The following is a 20,191-nucleotide window of genomic DNA, read 5'->3' as shown; positions in this document are numbered from 1 at the left end:
ACCTAGTTTTTGAAGGCATGTGACCCAGCTTTGTATTTGACCTAGATATCATCAAGGTGAACATTCTCACCAATTTTCATGAAGATCTCATGAAAAATATGGCCTCCAGAGAGGTCACAAGGTTTTTCTATTTTTAGACCTACTGACCTAGTTTTTGACCGCACCTGACCCAGTTTCGAACTTGACCTAGATATCATCAAGGTGAACATTCTCACCAATTTTCATGAAGATCCATTGACAAATATGGCCTCTAGAGAGGTCAAAATGTTTTTCTATATGGCCTCTAGAGAGGTCAAAATGTTTTTCTATGTTTAGACCTAGTGACCTAGTTTTTGAACGCAGTTGACCCGGTTTCAAACTTGACCTAGATATCATCAAGATAAACAATCAGACCAAATTTCATACATATCCGATGAAAAATATGGCCTCTAGAGAGGTCACAAGGTTTTTCTATTATTTGACCTACTGACCTAGTTTTTGACCGCATATGACCCAGTTTCAAACTTGACCTAGATATCATCAAGATGAACATTTGACCAATTTTCATGCAGGTCCCATGAAAAATATGGCCTCTATATAGGTCACAAGGTTTTTCTATTATTTGACCTTCTGACCTAGTTTTTGACCGCACGTGACCCAGTTTCGAACTTGATCTAGATATCATCAAGATGAACATTCTCAAAATTTTCATGCAGATCCCATGAAAAATATGACCTCTAGAGAGGTCACAAGGTTTTTCTATTATTTGACCTAATGACCTTGTTTTGGACCGCACGTGACCCAGTTTCAAACTTGACCTAGATATCATCAAGATGAACATTTTGACCAATTTTCATGAAGATCCATTGAAAAATATGGCCTCTAGGGAGGTCACAAGGTTTTTCTATTTTTAGACCTACTGACCTAGTTTTGGACCGCACATAAACCAGTTTCGAACTTAACCTAGATATCATCAAGATGAACATTCTGACCAATTTTCATGCAGATCCCATGAAAAATATGGCCTCTACAGAGGTCACAAGGTTTTTCTATTATCTGACCTACTGACCTAGTTTTGGACCGGACGTGACCCAGTTTCAAACTTGACCTAGATATCATCAAGATGAACATTCTCAAAAATTTTCATGCAGATCACATGAAAAATATGACCTCTATAGAGGTCACAAGGATTTTCTATTATTTGATCTACTGACCTAGTTTTTGATCGCAGTTGACCCAGTTTCAAATTTGAACTAGATATCATCAAGATGAACATTCTGACCAATTCATGCAGATCCCATGAAAAATACGGCCTCTACAGAGGTCACAAGGTTTTTCTATATTATGACCTACTGACCTTGTTTTGGATTGGACGTGACCCAGTTTCGAACTTGACCTAGATATCATCAAGATGAACATTCTGACCAATTTTCATGCAGATCCCATGAAAAATATGACCTCTAGAGAGGTCACAATGATTTTCTATTATTTGACCTACTGACCTAGTTTTTGACCGCAGTTGACCCAGTTTTGAACTTGACCTAGATATCATCAAGATGAACATTCTCACCAACTTTCATAAAGATCCCGCGAAAAATGTGACCTCTAGAGTGGTCAAAAGCAAAAGTTCAAGCACGCACGGACAACGGACGACGGACGCTGCGAGATCACAAAAGCTCACCTTGTCACTATGTGACAGGTGAGCTAAAAACAATGCTGTGTCTTACACTATGTAACAATGCCAGTTGGTAGTTTTACTGTATAAAACATGGTGGCCAATAACTATTGCAAAAGTATCGCAATAGAAACCTGCAATAAAATAGTATCGCAATAGTCTTTCAGCAATATCAATAGTATTGAAATAGTCAAAATTGACCTCAATAGTCACCCCTACTACCTACCCTCTTTTTTTACTCCCTACCCTGAACTTTTTATCGGGGATAATTTTCTGCCTTTCAATTTTTAAAAAATATTTCCGTTTCATTTTAAACCTTTCGCGTCGTTTCACTGAAATACGCAGTTCTGATTGGTTGGCAGTTATATCAAAGATGGCAGCGATTGTGTTGCCGGCTTCATCAATTTTGGGGCTTCAATTTAAAGCTTTTTTTCATAATAAAACAGCCAAAAGCTTATTTACAAATGTTTCAGTTCATCAATTAGTTGATAACATATTTCACCACGCTGAGATTAAAAATTGTTGCAAAATGCACATCTCAATGTAATTGAGCATAAAATAAAAAGAACATTTGTTTGTTTTTCGCGAATATTGAATATATCTCACCTGGAAGTGAGAAAATGTTCACATTTTCACTCGCACTATGCGCTCGTGAAAATATTTAAAAAAATTCTCACTTCTCAGTGAGATATATTCCATATTCACTCAAAATTAACAAATATCCTCTACGTATAAATCAGTTACTTTACCTCTTAGATAGGTGTTCATGAAGTGAAAATACCCCCGGTCGTGCAGTAACAATTTGATGTCACAATTCACACAAGCATGGGTATTTTCAATTCATGAACACCTCCTACTGAGTTAGCAACCTACACATATTGTTGCCCCAATTAAAGTGCAGCGGATTAAAATGCTGTGGGAAAAAGCTATTAATCTTCTAAGTTAAAAAGGGCTATTTTTCAACCAAAGTATTATTAGTTATGGTTCTTGACCTACTAACTAATCTAGTGATAATAAACAAGTGTACGAAGTTTCAAAGCTACAACTCTTTAACGTATTTATGAAACAAGAGGGCCATGATGGCCCTATATCGCTCACCTGAGTTAAGTTGCTTGCTTGAACAAATTTCTTTGCTAAAGCTTTAAAAACAAGAAAGTAGGTCAGTAGGTCATATTCATGGTCACTGAAAATCAGTTTTCAGATTAGTGTGCAAAACTGTACATGTCATCCAAATTTCAAGGCTCTACCTTAAAGAACAAGGAAGAAGGTCACAGTCGGGTGACCCTTATCAATTGGGGTCTTGTTAGAGATCAACTAGGCAATGATACATACAAAATATCAAAGGCATAGGCCTTGGACTTTCAGACAAGAAGATTTTTGAAGTTTTTTCCTATATAAGTCTATGTAAAACTTGGGACCCCCAGGGTAGGGCCTCTTTCACCACAGGGGCATAATTTGAACAATTTTGGTAGTAGACCACTAGGCAATGCAACATACCAAATATCAAAAGCATAGGCCTTGCAGTTTCAGAGAAGAAGATTTTTTAAGTTTTTTTCCTATATATGTCTATGTAAAACTAGGGAACCCCGTGGCGGGGCCTCTTTTCACCCCAGGGGAATAATTTGAACAATCTTGGTAGAGGCCCGCTAGATGATGCTACATACTTAATGTCAAATCCCTAGGCCTTATGGTTTTGGACAAGAAGATTTTCAAAGTTTTTCCCTCCAGGACGTGGCCATATTTGACCCTAGGGGGATAATTTGAACACTCTTGGTAGAGGCCCACTAGATGATGCTACATACCAAATATCAAAGCCCTAGGCCTTGTGGTTTTGGACAAGAAGATTTTTGAAGCTTTTCATTTCGGTTGCCATGGCAACCAGAGTTCTGTAAAGAATTCAATTCTTTGAACAATTTTTAAAGAAGACCATCCAAGGATCATCCCTGTGAACTTTCATCAAAATTGGCTTGGTGGTTTAGGAGGAGATGTTGTTTAAAGGAAAATGTGGACGGATGCCGGACGGTGAGTGATCACAATAGCTCACACTGAGCCTTTGGCTCAGGTGAGCTAAAAATGGACATACAAAAATTTTAACCAAGAAATTCCAATTTTGTAAGTAAATAAATCGCCATCCTGCACGCTTAGCTCAATAGGGAGAGCGCCAATCTATGGATTGAGGGGTCGTGAGTTTGATCCTCGGGTGGGCCATATGTTTTCCATGACAATTTGGTAAAAGACAATGTGTCTGATATCATTCGTCCTCCATCTCAGATTCATGTGGGGAAGTTGGCATTACTTGCGGAGAACACCTGGTATGTACTGGTACAGAATTCAGGAACATTGGTTAGGTTAACTGCCCGCTATTAAATTGCTGAAATACTCGAAAAACAGTGTTAAACACAAAACAAACAAGAATGTGTCTGTGCGGAGCCTGACGAAAAATAGGAGGTGCGCAAGTTCATATCATGATAAAGACTCATGCAAGGTTTCATCAATTTATATCAAATACTTTTTGAGCTAGGCGCGTCACGAACTTTGGACGGATGGACAGACACCCATACGATTCATGTATTAGGTGGTCATTCCATTGTTTGAAAACAATAGAATTACCACTTAAGGAACAAAAGAATTAAGTGGTTACGGAATGAATACAATGGATTTCTATTGTCCTAGGCCACACCTCCTACCATCTAAGGTACCAATTGTGTACTCGGACGGACGGACAAGAGCAAATCTATATGCCCTCACCACTCATGGGGGGGGGGAGAACAAACATAAATGGCCATACCATAGATACCCATGTATGATACGCAGTTTTCTGACCCCCAGGACCACCCATGAATCATAGGTGCACATCGATTATACACAGGTATAGACAATTTTTCAGCTCAAAAATTTTCAATTGAGAGTAATGGTCCTTGGCCTACTAATTCACCTTATGTGCAAAGTTTCAAAGCTATGACTTTTATAGCTATTGAGAAAAAGTGGACCTAAACAAAAATCTAAATCAAATCCAATGCTCACAATCAAATGTCGAAGCGAATACCTAATACTTTTTTTTTTTTTAAATCAGACCAAGTTAAAAATATAACTATAGTCTGTCCCACCTAATTTTGGACCTCAACTTTGGGCTGATATGAAGAAATGAAACGGGATCAAAGAACATAAAGCACGTTTTTGTGAATAAAAAAAAAGTCACCCTCGAGAATTTCAAGGATTTTTGAAACAATCATCTGGTTTTCCCGTGCGACTAAATTTCAGTTTCTCTATGGGAATTCGCTGTTGTTTATTTCTGGTCGCCATTGCCAAATATTCTCTATTTTGGAGATTTTCGGGAAATTTCACGTGTTATTCCGTGGGGACGTTTCACACTTATTTTTTACACTTAGCTATTTTTCCTCCCGTAAGAAACAGAAAGGGTTTGAAATAGAATTTACAATTTAGTAAACAAATGAAATTTTGAAAAATGTAAAAATGAACAAGAGGACCATGATGGTCCTGAATTGCTCACCTCTTCCCACATGACCCAGTTTTGAGTATGACATCGTTTTTTCTATTATTTGACAAAGTGACCTAGTTTTTGAGCTCATGTGACCCAGTTTTGAACTTGACCTAGATATTATCAAGATAAAAATTCTGACCAATTTTCATGAAGATCCATTGAAAAATATGGTCTCTAGGTTTTTCTATTATTTCACCTATTGACCTAGTTTTCGAAGGTACGTGACCCTGTTTTGAACTTTACCTAGATATCATCAAGGTGAACATTCTCACTAATTTTCATGAAGATCTCATGAAAAATATGGCCTCTAGAGAGGTCACAAGGTTTTTCTATTTTTATACCTACTGGCCTAGTTTTTGACCGCACATGACCCAGTTTGGAAACTGACCTAGATATCATCAAGGTGAACATTCAGATCAATTTTCATGAAGATCCATTGAAAAATATGGCCTCTAGAGAGGTCAAAAGATTTTAATAATTTTAGACCTACTGACCTAGTTTTTGACCGCAGTTGATTCAGTTTCAAACTTGACTTGCTAGATATCATCAAGATGAACATTCAGACCAACTTTCATACAGATCCCATGAAAAGTATGGCCTCTAGAGAGGTCACAAGGTTTTTTATTATTTGACCTACTGACCTAGTTCTTTACGGCACGTGACCCAGTTTCAAACTTTAACTAGATAACATCAAGGTGAACATTCTGACCAATTTTTATGGAGATCCATTCATAAGTATGGCCTCTAGAGAGGTCACAAGGTTTTTCTATTTTTAGACCTACTGACCTAGTTTTTGACCGCACATGACCCTGTTTCGAACTTGACCTAGATATTATCAAGATGAACATTCAGACCAATTTTCATACAGATCCAATGAAAAATATGGCCTTTAGAGAGGTCACAAGGTTTTTCTATTATCTGACCTACTGACCTAGTTTTTGATGGCACGTGACCCACTTTCGAACTTGATCTAGATATCATCAAGATGAACATTCAGATTAACTTTCATACAGATCCCATGAAAAATATGGCCTCTAGAGTGGTCACAAGGTTTTTCTATTATTTGACCTACTGACCTAGTTTTTGATGGCACGTGACCCACTTTCGAACTTGACCTAGATATCATCAAGGTGAACGTTCTGACCAATTTTCATGAAGATGTCATGAAATATATGGCCTCTAGAGAGGTCACAAGGTTTTTCTATTTTTAGACCTACTGACCTAGTTTTTGACAGCACGTGACCCAGTTTCGAACTTGTCCTAGATATCATCAAGATGAACATTCAGACCAACTTTCATACAGATCCCATGAAAAATATGGCCTTTAGAGAGGTCACAATGTTTTTCTATTATTTGACCTACTGACCTAATTTTTGATGGCACGTGACCGAGTTTCGAACTTGACCTAGATATCATCAAGGTGAACGTTCTGACCAATTTTCATGAAGATCTTTTGAAATATATGGCCTCTAGAGAGGTCACAAGGTTTTTCTATTTTTAGACCTACTGACCTAGTTTTTGAAGGCACGTGACCCATTTTCAAACTTGACCTAGATATCATCAAGATGAACATTCTGACCAACTTTCATAAAGATCCCATGAAAAATGTGACCTCTAGAGTGGTCACAAGGTTTTTCTATTTTTAGACCTACTGACCTAGTTTTTGACTGCACGTGACCCAGTTTCGAACTTGACCTAGATATCATCAGGATGAACATTCTGACCAACTTTCATGAAGATCCCATGAAAAATGTGACCTCTAGAGTGGTCACAAGGTTTTTCTATTTTTAGACCTACTGACCTAGTTTTTGACCACACGTGACCCAGTTTCGAATTTGACCTAGATATCATCAAGATGAACATTCTGACCAATTTTCATAAAGATCCCATGAAAAATGTGACCTTTAGAGTGGTCACAAGCAAAAAGTTTACGGACGCACGGACGGACGGACGGACGGACGACGGACGACGGACACTGCGCAATCACAAAAGCTCACCTTGTCACTTTGTGACAGGAGAGCTAAAAATAGAAAAAGAACTTACTTTGCATGAAAGAATCCGGCCATTAATTTGGTACACAAAACTATGCAAGTGGTCCAAATTTGAAGCTTAGCTTGAGAAATGTGTAAGTAGGTCACTAGGTCAAAATCAAGGGTCAAATTTCACTTCAGAACACAAATCTATACATGTGGTCCAAATCTGAAGCCTGTACCTTCAAAAATGTGAAAGTAGGTCACTAGGTCAACGTCAAGGTCAAAGTTTGTTTCGGTACACAATCCTATGCATGTGGTCTAAATTTGAAGCCTGTAGCTACAGAAATGTGAAAGTAGGTCACTAGGTTAATCTTAAGGTCAAAGTTCATTTCGGTACACAAAACTATGCATGTGGTCCAAATTTGAAGGCTGTAGCTTGAGAAATCTGAAAGTAGGTCACTAGGTCAAAATCAAGGTCAAATTTTATTTCAGAATACAGAACTATGCATGTGGTCCAAATTTGAAGCTTGTACCTTCAAAAATGTGAAAGTAGGTCACTAGGTCAATGTAAAGGTCAAAGTTTGTTTTGGTACATAAAACCATGTATGTGGTCCAAATTTGAAGGCTGCAGCTTGAGAAATGAGAAAGTAGGTCACTGGGTCAAAATCAAGGTCAAATTTCATTTCGGAACACAAAACTATGCATGTGGTCCAAATTTGAAGACTGTACCTTCAAAAATGTGAATGTAGGTCACTAGGTCAAAATCAATGTCAAATTTCATTTTGAAACACGGAACTATGCATATGGTCCAAATTTTATACCTGTACCTTCAAAAATGTGAAAGTAGGTCACTAGGTCAAAATCAAGGTCAAAGTTTCTTCAAGTGCACAAAACTATGCATGTGGTCCAAATTTGAAGGCTGTAGCTACAGAAATGTGAAAGTAGGTCACTAGGTCAAAATCAAGGTCAACTCATGTCAAGGTTCATCTTGCCACTCAAAAATATACATGTCCAAACTTGAATGTTGTAGTTATTGACAAGAAGATTTTAAAAGCTTTTCCCTATATAAGTCTATATGAACCATGTGACCCCCGGGGCGGGGCCATATTTGACCCTAGGGGGATAATTCGAACAAACTTGGTAGAGAACCACTTGATGATGCTACATTACAAGTATCAAAGCCCTAGGCTTTGTGGTTTGACAAGAAGATTTTCAAAGTTTTTCCCTATATAAGTCTATGTAAACCATATGACCCCCAGGGTGGGGCCATATTTGACCCTAGGGGTATAATTTGAATCATCTTAGTTGAAGACCACTAGATGATGTCACATACAAAATATCAAAGCCCTAGGCCCTGTAGTTTTGGACAAGAGGTTTTTCAAAGTTTTTCTCTATACAAGTCTATATAAACCATGTGACCCCCAGGACGGGGCCACATTTGACCCCAGAGAAATAATTTGAATCATCTTGGTAGAGGACCACTAGATGATACTTCATACCAAATATCAAAGCCCTAGGCTCTGTGGTTTTGGACAAGAAGGTTTTCAAAGTTTTTCCCTATATAAATCTATGTAAATTATAGAAATAAACAAAGGGCCATAACTCACTCATAAATTGTTGAACCAGTCTGATTTTCATGGGGACACAACTAGGGTACCAATACATCATTCTGACAAAGTTTGGTCAAAATCCCCAGTAGTTTCTGAGGAGATGGAAATAACGAGAAATTGTTAACGGACGGACGGACGGACGGACGGAATGACGGACGGACGGACCACGGACGCAGAGTGATTTTAATAGCCCACCATCTGATGATGGTAGGCTAAAAATGGGTGGTGGGGTTGGGGGTGGGGGGCAGGCACGACTGAGTGGAGGAGTAAGGTGCATGTTGATAAATATTCATGGAAGGTTTGAAAAAAATACTAAAAAAGAATGATTTTTTTTTTTCAAAGACAAGGTGGCGACCAGGTGTGGGTACATAACTTCACATGTTTCTAATAAATGTTCATAGAAAAGAATGAAAGAAGTTTAATGAAATTCTACCAATTGGTTGGTTTGTTATGTACAAATCTGTAGATATTTAATTATTTAAAGGGCAATCACTCTAAGAGGAAAACTGACCAATTAAAAAAAAATGACAGGCATCATCGAAGTATATTGGTTCATATTTATTTCAAGTTTCATGAAATTCTACTAGCTTGTTACTGAGAAATGGCTGCCAACGCGGATTTTTCATTAAATCAAGGGCAATAACTCTAAGGGAAATTGACCAACTAGAAAAAAACTTGACGGGCATCATTGCAGCATGTTGCTGCTTGTTTATTTCAAGTTTTATGAAATTTTACCTGATAGTTACTGAGAAATGGCTGCGGACAGACATATTTGGGCATTTTTCATTAAATCAAGGGCAATAACTCTAACGGAAATTGACCAATCAAAAAAAAAACTTGACGGGCATCATCGCAGTATGTTGGTTCATGTTTATTTCAAGTTTTATAATATTCTACCTGCTAGTTACTGAGAAATGGCTGCGGACGGATGCACATGACGCATGCACGGACGTGACAGACGGACAACACCATTTCAATACCCACCTCCCGATTTCATCGGCGGGGGATAAAAATAGAAGTCTGACATAGCGTCACGTGCCAACCGCACTATGCTGCGGCTGTTATTTGATTTTTTTTCGGCCCCGCGCTGCAATGTTTATATTTACTGATATGTAGTAAATTACTACTTTGGGACTATTACATATTTTAAATAAATTGCTAGATATGCATCCAATGCATTATTACCCAATTCACATTACACGTTTCTCGGCAGAAAATAACATGTGCACAAGTTCAACAGCTTGTAATTTTAGATGCAGACGCCCATTCAACAACAGGCATGTACGGAACTTTTTTTCATGAATCTAAACAATTTATATTTTATCAAACATGTGCAAAAACACATTATTTTCTGTAAGGCCTCTGGCCTTGCACATGTATACAAATAGCATGTCTATCGAGTATCGCGAGAAAGCACCGCATTTTAAAGTAAAAAACCGATTAATAAACCAATAGAACTACGTCATCTGCATCATGCTCACTCAGGCGCTACTAACTTCATAGTTTACCGAGCGTTAGACGAGTAAGTTGGCACGTTTTATGGTGCATGCTTTTCAGCTGTAAATCTTTGTACTTTGTTTTTTGGTAAGTTTTTTAGCTCATATCGGCATGTAGTGTCGATAATACTTTCCAGCTTTTGGTTTTTTACCTAGTATTTGGTAAAAATGAGATCAAACGAGGAAGAAGTCCTCAGTTTAGCGTCGAGTGATGATTTTGAAGGCTTCGAAGAAGCTGATATCAATACAAATTCTAAAGTTGTTTCTACACCTCCAGTCGGCGCGGAGGTTGAGGTAGGTGAATATTCGTCCAAGAAGAAAGGTAAAACTGGCAAGACAAGTGCTGCAAGCACGAAAAAATTGAAGTCAGTGGTCACAAAAAAGAAAAATACATCCAAAGTTAAGACAACCAAGAAAAGCAAGAATAAGAAAAATGATCTGAATTTGGAGGAATTAACTCCTAAAGATATAGATGTTTTGAGAGCCAAATTAGGTTTGAATAATGAAGAAAGCTCACAGAGTTTTCGTGGTAGACCCAATCTACAGGTAGAAGTAAATCCTGATGACATTTCTGAGTTATGGTGGTAATGATAATGATTGCTCAGACAGTTTTGGTTTCAAGGAGAATTTTCCCCCTGATAATGCTAAAAAAGACCTTGAAAAGGCTATGTTTGGCAATGATCATGATGAGTCTGATTATGATGAAGATGATTGTGATTTACCCCAAATTCCTGTTTCAGAAAAGGGTCCTTCTATTGATAAGGCCTTAGCAAAATTAGTAAATTTGTCATGTACATCTCAGAGCAATATTTCTGACATTTTACAAAAGTATAAGTTGCTGGAAAATTGTGATTTGCTTGCACCACCTTCCATTAATTTGAATGTGTGGAAGGTTCTTGGCAAGAGAGGCCAGACTGCTGATCGTTGTTTGGTGGATATTCAGAGTATTGTTGCTGCTGAAATGGTTGCAGTCGTAAGTTTGGCTTCTGTTCTGAAACATGACATCACTGGTAATAGTGAGGCCAAGAGTATTTTGACCGATTTGATAAGGTTAACTGGTCAGGTTCAGTACAACATTTACTTAAGACGCAGATATCAGTGTCGACCCTTTCTCAATAGGAAATATAGCAATCTTTGCAATGTCAATGTTCCCATTACCAAAAAATTATTTGGCAATGACATCACCAAGGAAGTGAAGAATTGCAAAGTTGGTTTTTCACTAGCTAGAGATAGGTCTGTAAGTGCCTCATATTATGGCTCTAGTAATTCTCATAGACCTTTTCAGGGTCGAACTTCTGGTTTCAAGACAAGGAGACCCAATAGATTTAGTCCATATGGACAACAGTATGGGAGAAATCAGTACAATTGGCAACAGTATGGCCAGTAGAATTTCCAGAGAGGTAGAGCAAGGGCCTCAGCTACTGTTTCTACTGCCCCAAACTAGATAGACTAGACACCACCTCTCATGTAGGTAGGCTTAAGTTCTGTTTAAATGTATGGAAACGTTTTACTAATGATCCATGGATTTTACAAACAATCACAGGATATTGTATTGATTTTCATTCCATTCCTTATCAAAACGTAATTCCTAGACAAATCTAGACAGATCTTTTACACAAAGGAGAATTGTGTTTTCCAAACCAGAACCTGGGCAGTTTATTTCAAATATTTTTACTGTTTCAAAGCTAGGTGGTAAATTTAGACCTGTAATTAATCTAAAGTACTTGAATGAATTTGTGAAGTATGAACATTTTAAACAGGAGCATTTTAAGTTGGTGTTAGGTATTCTCAAAAAATGAGTAAAATAGGTTGAGCAATATAACTGTTTAATTCTGTAATCTTCGGTAACCAAAGACTAACATTCAACGCTACATTGGTTACATATACTACATACCCTGCACAATAATGTAGTGGACCGTCGCGAAACCATGCCCTGCCAGGTCAAATAAAATGCACTATACCAACACAGAGAATAGTATTTTTTGGGTTTATTCTAGATTCAGTTTTATTCAAGGTTTTTCTTACAGAAGAAAAAGTTTCAAAAATTATTTCCTTAGCTTCTGAACTTCTTAATAAGCAGTTTGTGTTGTTACGAAAATTGGCGTCTTTTATTGGTTTAGTGATAAATGCTTTTTATGAAGTTCTTGAAGCACCACTACATTATAGAAGTTTAGAGAGAAACAAAGTGTTAGGGCTTGGTTCTGATATGAATTTTGACAGAAATGTTATACTTAGCAATGATAGTACAGAGGAATTGCACTGGTGGATAAATTGTGTAAGAGAAAAAAATGGAAAACACATAAGACCTCAGCAAGTAGAGTACAACTGTCATCGCGGTGCCAGCCCTTTAGGTTGGGGTTGTTATGATGAAAATCGTTTTGCCAATGGAAAATGGGATTCTTCCTTGTCTGATCAATGGAAAATGGGATTCTTCCTTGTCTGATTAGTCTATTAACTACTTAGAATTGCAATTTTTAATGCTGTTCGTGCATTATACACAGACATACAAAATTTCGTGCTGACGAAATTCAATGATTTCAAAGTATATGTTTTTTCCATGTGAATCTTTGAGAAATGTAATACAAGAGCTTTTCCATAGGCAAAGTAGGTTTATTAAATTTAAACATATGCCAAGACAAAATATCTGGTTGGGCAACCAGTATAGGTAAATCATATTTTAAGAATACATCAAGCACTCAGTAAACAAAATAAGGTGTAAATGATCATTTGTTAAACTTTCAAACAAATCCATTACTGGACTGAAATCTGATTAACTACCTTGAAGTTGCTGGTGGCAAAACAACATAATGTAAAATTTAATATGAAAAAAAAATGTGCACAATTATATCCACTGATAATTTTATTTATGTAAATAAATATTAATTAATACAAACCTGGGCGGGCATCCTGGTCTTGCTACCATGGAAACTTGATTTAATATTTCTCTGAAAAATGAGATACATAGTATCATTTATCACATACCCTTACAGCTTTTCTGATATAACATGGCTGTTTAAGCTTTTTAGTAATTTTTCAGAATTTAGCCAGAGCAACCAGAACAGCCAGAGTAGCCAGAAGGGTTAGAGGTTAGGGTTAGGGTTAGTTCTGGCTGCTCTGGCTAAGTTCATGCACGCTTTTTAGTATTGATCATATTGAACAGAAGCTTGCATTTATATCATTTTAATGAACATGTTTAACACATTTTGTACTGAAACTAACTCATTTTGATATACTCTATATAATGAAACTATAAAGGAGATATCAAAGCTTTAGCATTCAGTGGGCAGTTTAAATATGTTTACAAGCTAAGTGCTCCCACTTGAACACAATTGAGAGAGGGCCTTGCTAGAGTCTGCGGACCAAGTCTGGTGCAATTCTGACCTTAGTTTCAGAGATGTTTAAGTTACAATGCTGAAGACAGACAATGGACAACAGATGCTGGACTATCCTGAATCTGCCATTCAACATTTGTATCTTGAAAATTTTTGATGAAGGCAAATGCCTGTGTTGGCTGTGGTGTAGCTATGCCCTCATTGTATTGCTTTTGAAATTTTAAGGAAGAAATGAAACAAAATAGTATGCACACAGTGACTCAGAGCCTAGAGTAGTCAGCATATAAATTTTTGGCAGTGGAAATGCCTCATTCTAATAGTCTAGAAGCTGAAGTTTGTGATTTTAGTTCCACTGCTTCTGTCTAATTTCATTTATAAATATTAAACTTCTGAGTGAAGGTTTAAACCACAACAGGGTAAAGTCCAGGTCTCCTGGTATGGTACAGCAGGGTTGTGACCAGGCCACCTGATGTCGTAAAGCAGGGTTAACTTGTAGGCAGTGTAACTAAAAATACAAACTTCAAGTAGGAACAATCTATTTTAGATCTATGTGTAGTTAGCTGCATCAAAGTATGTAGACTGAAAAGAATTATTAAAATATCTTTTTCTGAAAAAAAGTTATTTAGGCTGAAAAAAGTAATCTTCAGTAAAATCTTTGGAAAAAATGGAGAAAACTCTGCTAAGACTTTATGGTAGGTTTAGGTGGCTATTCATGCAAACTATGCAGTTTTTACCTCTAGGCAGGGAAAACACATGTATAATTGCCATAGGATTAGCAATCTGAATAGAAACCCTGGGGAAGTGTGACATTTTCTGTGGTGAAATTTGTTAAAAACAGACGATATTTTTGAAAAGTCGAAACCCACAGAATTTCACAAGGTAAAATATGCTGAAAATACTACTGCTGGAAAGAGAACAATCTCTTCTATCCATATATATGCGTCAAAGTATGGGAAAAATATCTAGAAATATGAGAAAATCAAAGAAATCAATTTCAGGACTGGAGTGAATATAAGGAGGGAGGAACATAGGGCAGAAATAAGGGAGGAAGAAAACATAGGGAGGGGTGAAACATAGAGAGGGAGGAACATTGGGATGGAGGAAATATGGGAAGGGAGGAAATAAAAGAGGAAGGTAACATTGGGAGGGAAGAAATAAAGGGAGGGAAGAAACATGGGAAGGGAGAAAATATAAGGAAGGAGGAAATAAGGGAGGACAGAAAAATTTGGGAGGGGGCAATAAGGGAGAAAGAAACATGGGAACCTGGGAAGGGAAGAAATATTTCAAAAGCTTACTGATCCATGCTTGCGATTTGTATTACCTAAAGTGATATAAAGGGGAAAAAAATTACATCCTTAAACTTTTCAAGATCATATTAAAAATGCGGTCAAGCTGCACAGTGATATTTTATAATCTATCCTATACTTGCTTTTGTAAATTTTTCCTTATTTAAGAAAAACCACTCTAGCATTTATGAAACATGTATATTTAAATGACATTAAAGAAATTGTTCTGTTTCTCATGGCCTATACTTCTCCTTGAAAAGAAGCAGACTGACAACTGCTTCTTGAAAGTTAATTTGAGTTAAAAATGTTAAATTTCTGAACACAACTGGGGCATAAATAGGAAAGCCTATGTGTTGTATACCATAAACTCTGAAGGGGAAAAAATACTAGCATTTATAAGAAAACATAAAATACCAAATATATGCTACAAACCTAGCACTACTGCTCTTCATGAAACATTCATTCCTTATTAAAACAAGAGCTGTCCGTAAGACCGGGCACTCCACTATCCGGCGATTTGACAGTAAAATAAATTTATGTCTCAATAAGAGACCTCTACTTTAAAGGAGGATGGACCAAGATATAAAGTTATATCTAGAAAGCGAAGATTGGCAACAAACTTTAAGTATGAAAAGGGCATAATTCTGTCAAAAATACAACAAGAGTTATGGAGATAGTGACCACATATGCAGATGATGATTATAAAGAAATATACGTTGTATTTAATTTCAAGTCATTTTCTTTTAACATACCAAAGATATGTCTATGAACAAAGCTTTCGAAAAAATTTAACGTGAAAATAATTCCAATATAACATCTTGGTGACCTTGACCTTGGGTATAATGGGCCCAGCCCCTACACATACTTTGTTTGTATGCTGGACACTGTTTTCCCTGGTATGTGAAGTTACAGTAAAATATAGGCAATCATAGTAACAAAGATATGCCAGAAAAACAAAGGTTGCTGAAAAAACTTTGAACTTAGAAATAACCTTGGTGACCTTGACCTTGTGTATAATGGGCCCAGCCCCTGCATGTACTTTGTTCGCATGCTGAATAATGTTTATATGAACTTGCAGCAAGATATAAGCAACAAAGATATGACGGAAAAACAAAGCTTGCCAAAAAACTTTAACCTTAAAAATAATCAAAGTGTAACATCTTGGTGACCTTATGTAAAATGGGCCCAGCCCCTGCATATACTTTGTGCGTATGTTTATGTGACATGACAGAAAAACAAAGGTTGCCAAAAAACTTTAACCTTAAAAATAACTTAAGCTGACACCTTGGTGACCTTGACCTTGGGTATAATGGGCCCAGCCCCAGCACAAACTTCGCTTGCATGCTGAATGATGTTAATGTGAAGTCACAGTAAGATATAAGCAATAGCAACAAAGAAAAACAAAGGTTGCCAAAAAACTTTAACCAAGACAGCTCACACCAACGCCAGGGCAAGTAGAATAACACCCCTATTCTCCAAATAGTTGAGCTAAAAACAACTGTATTTATTGCAAATAACAAAGCTCCCCTCTACAATTTACCAGTTTTTGTGCAGCATTATTAATACAACTAAACAAATCTGCATGAGGACATAGACCAAGTGCCAATAGCAATCCATTCAAATTTAGGCCACTCCACTGTCACCTGACCAGAATGAAAATGCTTCTGTACACCCTAGTGTACCTAGGGGTAGGGTATAACATGTACAGAGGCATTTTTCATTTTGATCTAGTGGCAGTGGGCCGCTCTGTCAAGTTCTGATAGTAACAAAGGTGAATGTTTACACCAATTAAGTTTACCCATACATAAAACTATTTTCAGATGAATTTTGGGAATAGTAGAGATGGTACCTAAGCCTATGTATACAACGGCAACAACAACAAATCAAGTGCAAAACTGAAGTGCATATCGCTTATCTCACGCTAGCAATACTTTAACATAGCACTGTGCAGTAAATACAGGAACTTTTGACGACGACACAGGCTTCATTGTTTTTATAGATTAGCTAAAAAAAAAAGATGATTGTCATTTCTTTTTAATCAGCACAACCATTTTATTTATGCTAAATAACGTCTGCATTATATTAAATATAAGTTTCTTAACAGCAAGTTTCGCAAGGTAAATGCGATCCGCACGCCTCGGTCAATATGCAAATTAGGTACATTTGTAAACACAAGGTGTATGCCATAAAAAGCGAAATAACTTCTTTTTGCACAGTTTTTGGTTTGGTTTTTGTGTGACCATCAGATAAAATATAATTTTTATATCGCTCTGTTTTTAACTCATACATTTTGCGGCTTTGATTATTCTTGTAAAATGTTCAGGGATTCCATGTTGTTAAATTCTTATAGGCTATTTATATTTTTCTCATGAATAATATTTTCTTTCCTATGATCATACCATACCTGTAAATTATCGGTGGTAATAAATAAAAATAATTGTCTTTGAATTAATTCGTTTGAAACTGAAAGATAATGCTCAATTTTTTTTGTTTGAATGATTATTCATAGACATTGAAGTAAACTATATTTTGGGGAAACACATTCGAATTTATGCATAGTTTGTTCAGATAACTTAATAGTCCTAGAAGAGTTATCTGTCACTGGCTCCACTTGACCAAATTTTTCGGATTAAATATTGCCTTTCAGCATGAAAAATTAGTATGAAAGTTTAACCATTATATAATTGCAGTACCTCGGTATCAAGTTTTCAACAGAAAGTAATATCAGATGCAATTTTAAATTTTAGGTACCATCTCTACAAATAGAAATATCAAGCTTCTTAACTATCTAACTTGTATATTGCATAAACATGTATGCAAAATGTCTTCCTTAATTTAGAAGAAATAAACACAATATAGACATGTATAGTAATGAAAAAGAGAATTACCTTGTATATTTTTTTGGACAATGTATGTTGTTGAGATCTGTTTCTGTTATATTCTGTAAAGCAAACAAAATTTTAACTTGGAACATATTGATGGCATTTTAAACTGAAGTGCCTGTTACAGGAAATCTATTTTGACTTCTAGGGAGGTATGCTGTTGCAGTTGCCACTGTACTTGAAGTTCATGTTACAAACAGCTGTTAATGCAGATAAATTTAGACGTTCACAATGAATTGACTACTTCATCTACATAAGAAACATGGCAATGCCACGAAACCACTGGAAACAATTTTTTTAACTTTTAGTAACAATGACCTTGACCCAAGGAAACCATTTGTCTATTTTTAGTAACTGTGACCCTGTGGCATCTAAATGACTCTTCTTTTATTACAAACAAGAGGACCATGATGGTCCTGAATCGCTCACCTCTTCCCACATGACCCAGTTTTGAGTATGACGTCGTTTTTTTCTATTATTTGACATAGTGACCTAGTTTTTGAGCTCATGTGACCCAGTTTTGAACCTGACCTAGATATTATCAAGATAAAAATTCTGACCAATTTTCATGAAGATCCATTGAAAAATATGGTCTCTAGAGAGGTCACAAGGTTTTTCTATTATCTGACCTATTGACCTAGTTTTCAAAGGTACGTGACCCTGTTTTGAACTTTACCTAGATATCATCAAGGTGAACATTCTCACTAATTTTCATGAAGATCTCATGAAAAATATGGCCTCTAGAGAGGTCACAAGGTTTTTCTATTTTTATTCCTACTGGCCTAGTTTTTGACCGCACGTGACCCAGTTTCGAAACTGACCTAGATATCATCAAGGTGAACATTCAGATCAATTTTCATGAAGATCCATTGAAAAATATGGCCTCTACAGAGGTCAAAAGATTTTTCTAATTTTAGACCTACTGACCTAGTTTTTGACCGCAGTTGACCCAGTTTCAAACTTGACCTAGATATCATCAAGATGAACATTCAGACCAACTTTCATACAGATCCCATGAAAAGTATGGCCTCTAGGGAGGTCACAACGTTTTTTTCATTATTTGACCTACTGACCTACTTTTTGACGGCACGTGACCCACTTTCGAACTTGACCTAGATATCATCAAGATGAACATTCTGACCAATTTTTATGGAGATCCATTCACAAGTATGGCCTCTAGAGAGGTCACATGGTTTTTCTATCTTTAGACCTACTGACCTAGTTTTTGACCGCACATGACCAGGGTTTTCCCGGACGCAGGTTTTCTGCGTCCCTGACGCGCTTTGACTGCTTTGGACTCGCATTTTGTAGTGCCTCTGCGTCCACTGGACCCGCAAAATTGGTCACGAAACTCCTTTGCACTGAAGCTTCCTTTGCGCAGATACCCATGTAAAATGCGCAGCTTTTTACCACCGGGACCATCCCCGAATCGTGGGTGCTCATTATACACAGGTATAGACGACTTTCCAACTTCAAAACAAGTTTTGTTACCGATGTTCGCCATTTTGGTAAAGGGAAACTACTCTCCGCGCTAACTGACACCGCTAAAATCTAAGATTGCCGTTACGTTCCGTAAAAGATCGAATGGTTTATTTTTTTATTAAACAAAATTAATTTCATATCAATTTAAAGTATTTTGATGAAAAAATATTAATAAATCACAAAAATTATGATACTAATTAAGGATCGAGTATTATCTTTAACTAAGATCAAACTGTGAACAACATAATTGACACGAGTTGACACTTAATTGCCGGTAATTACTAGCTATTTGATCATTACAAAAAGACTGTCACAGCTTTTGTTATCAGTCTGAATTGAGAAGCTCATGCCATTTTGAAAGACACCATTCCGAAATACTGAATCAGCTGCTATCTAAATTAAAAAGATATAAGTTCATTCGGTTTTAGGATAAATTTTTTTAGTAATAATGTCCATTTTCAAGATCAATAATTTGTGGACCCCCAAAAATTATTAGGGACCCTTAAATTGGCAGCCATGGGAGTCCATGGACTCCCAAATAAAAAACCCGAGGGAAAACCCTGCATGACCCTGTTTCGAACTTGACCTAGATATCAGCAAGATGAACATTCAGACCAACTTTCATACAGATCCCATGAAAAATATGGCCTTTAGAGAGGTCACAAGGTTTTTCTATTATTTGACCTACTGACCTAGTTTTTGACGGCACGTGACCCACTTTCAAACTTGACCTAGATATCATCAAGATGAACATTCAGACCAACTTTCATACAGATCCCATGAAAAATATGACCTCTAGAGAGGTCACAAGGTTTTTCTATTATTTGACCTACTGACCTAGTTTTTGACGGCACGTGGCCCACTTTCAAACTTGACCTAGATATCATCAAGGTGAACATTCTGACCAATTTTCATGAAGATCTCATGAAATATATGGCCTCTAGAGAGGTCACAAGGTTTTTCTATTTTTAGAC

At 36.8% G+C, this 20,191-nt stretch overlaps 1 protein-coding gene across 6 annotated transcripts in view; it reads right to left on the bottom strand.

Annotated features, from left to right (window-relative positions):
• LOC123546976 (lymphocyte cytosolic protein 2-like) overlaps nt 1-20,191 on the bottom strand; it is a 212,788-nt gene that overhangs the window by 174,417 nt on the left and 18,180 nt on the right. For all 6 annotated transcript variants that reach the window (XM_045333676.2, XM_045333678.2, XM_045333681.2 and 3 more), the window contains 2 exons: nt 17,742-17,794; nt 13,130-13,180 (listed from right to left, as the gene is read on the bottom strand). In XM_045333676.2, the coding sequence (XP_045189611.2) occupies nt 13,130-13,180; nt 17,742-17,794 (104 nt within the window). The remainder of the gene's footprint in view (nt 1-13,129; nt 13,181-17,741; nt 17,795-20,191) is intronic.

This window comes from Mercenaria mercenaria, chromosome 9, assembly GCF_021730395.1.
Source record: "Mercenaria mercenaria strain notata chromosome 9, MADL_Memer_1, whole genome shotgun sequence".
Taxonomy (NCBI): Eukaryota; Metazoa; Mollusca; class Bivalvia; order Venerida; family Veneridae; genus Mercenaria; species Mercenaria mercenaria.
Note: the sequence above shows the minus strand (reverse complement) of the source record. Positions and strands in the feature narration are given on the sequence as shown.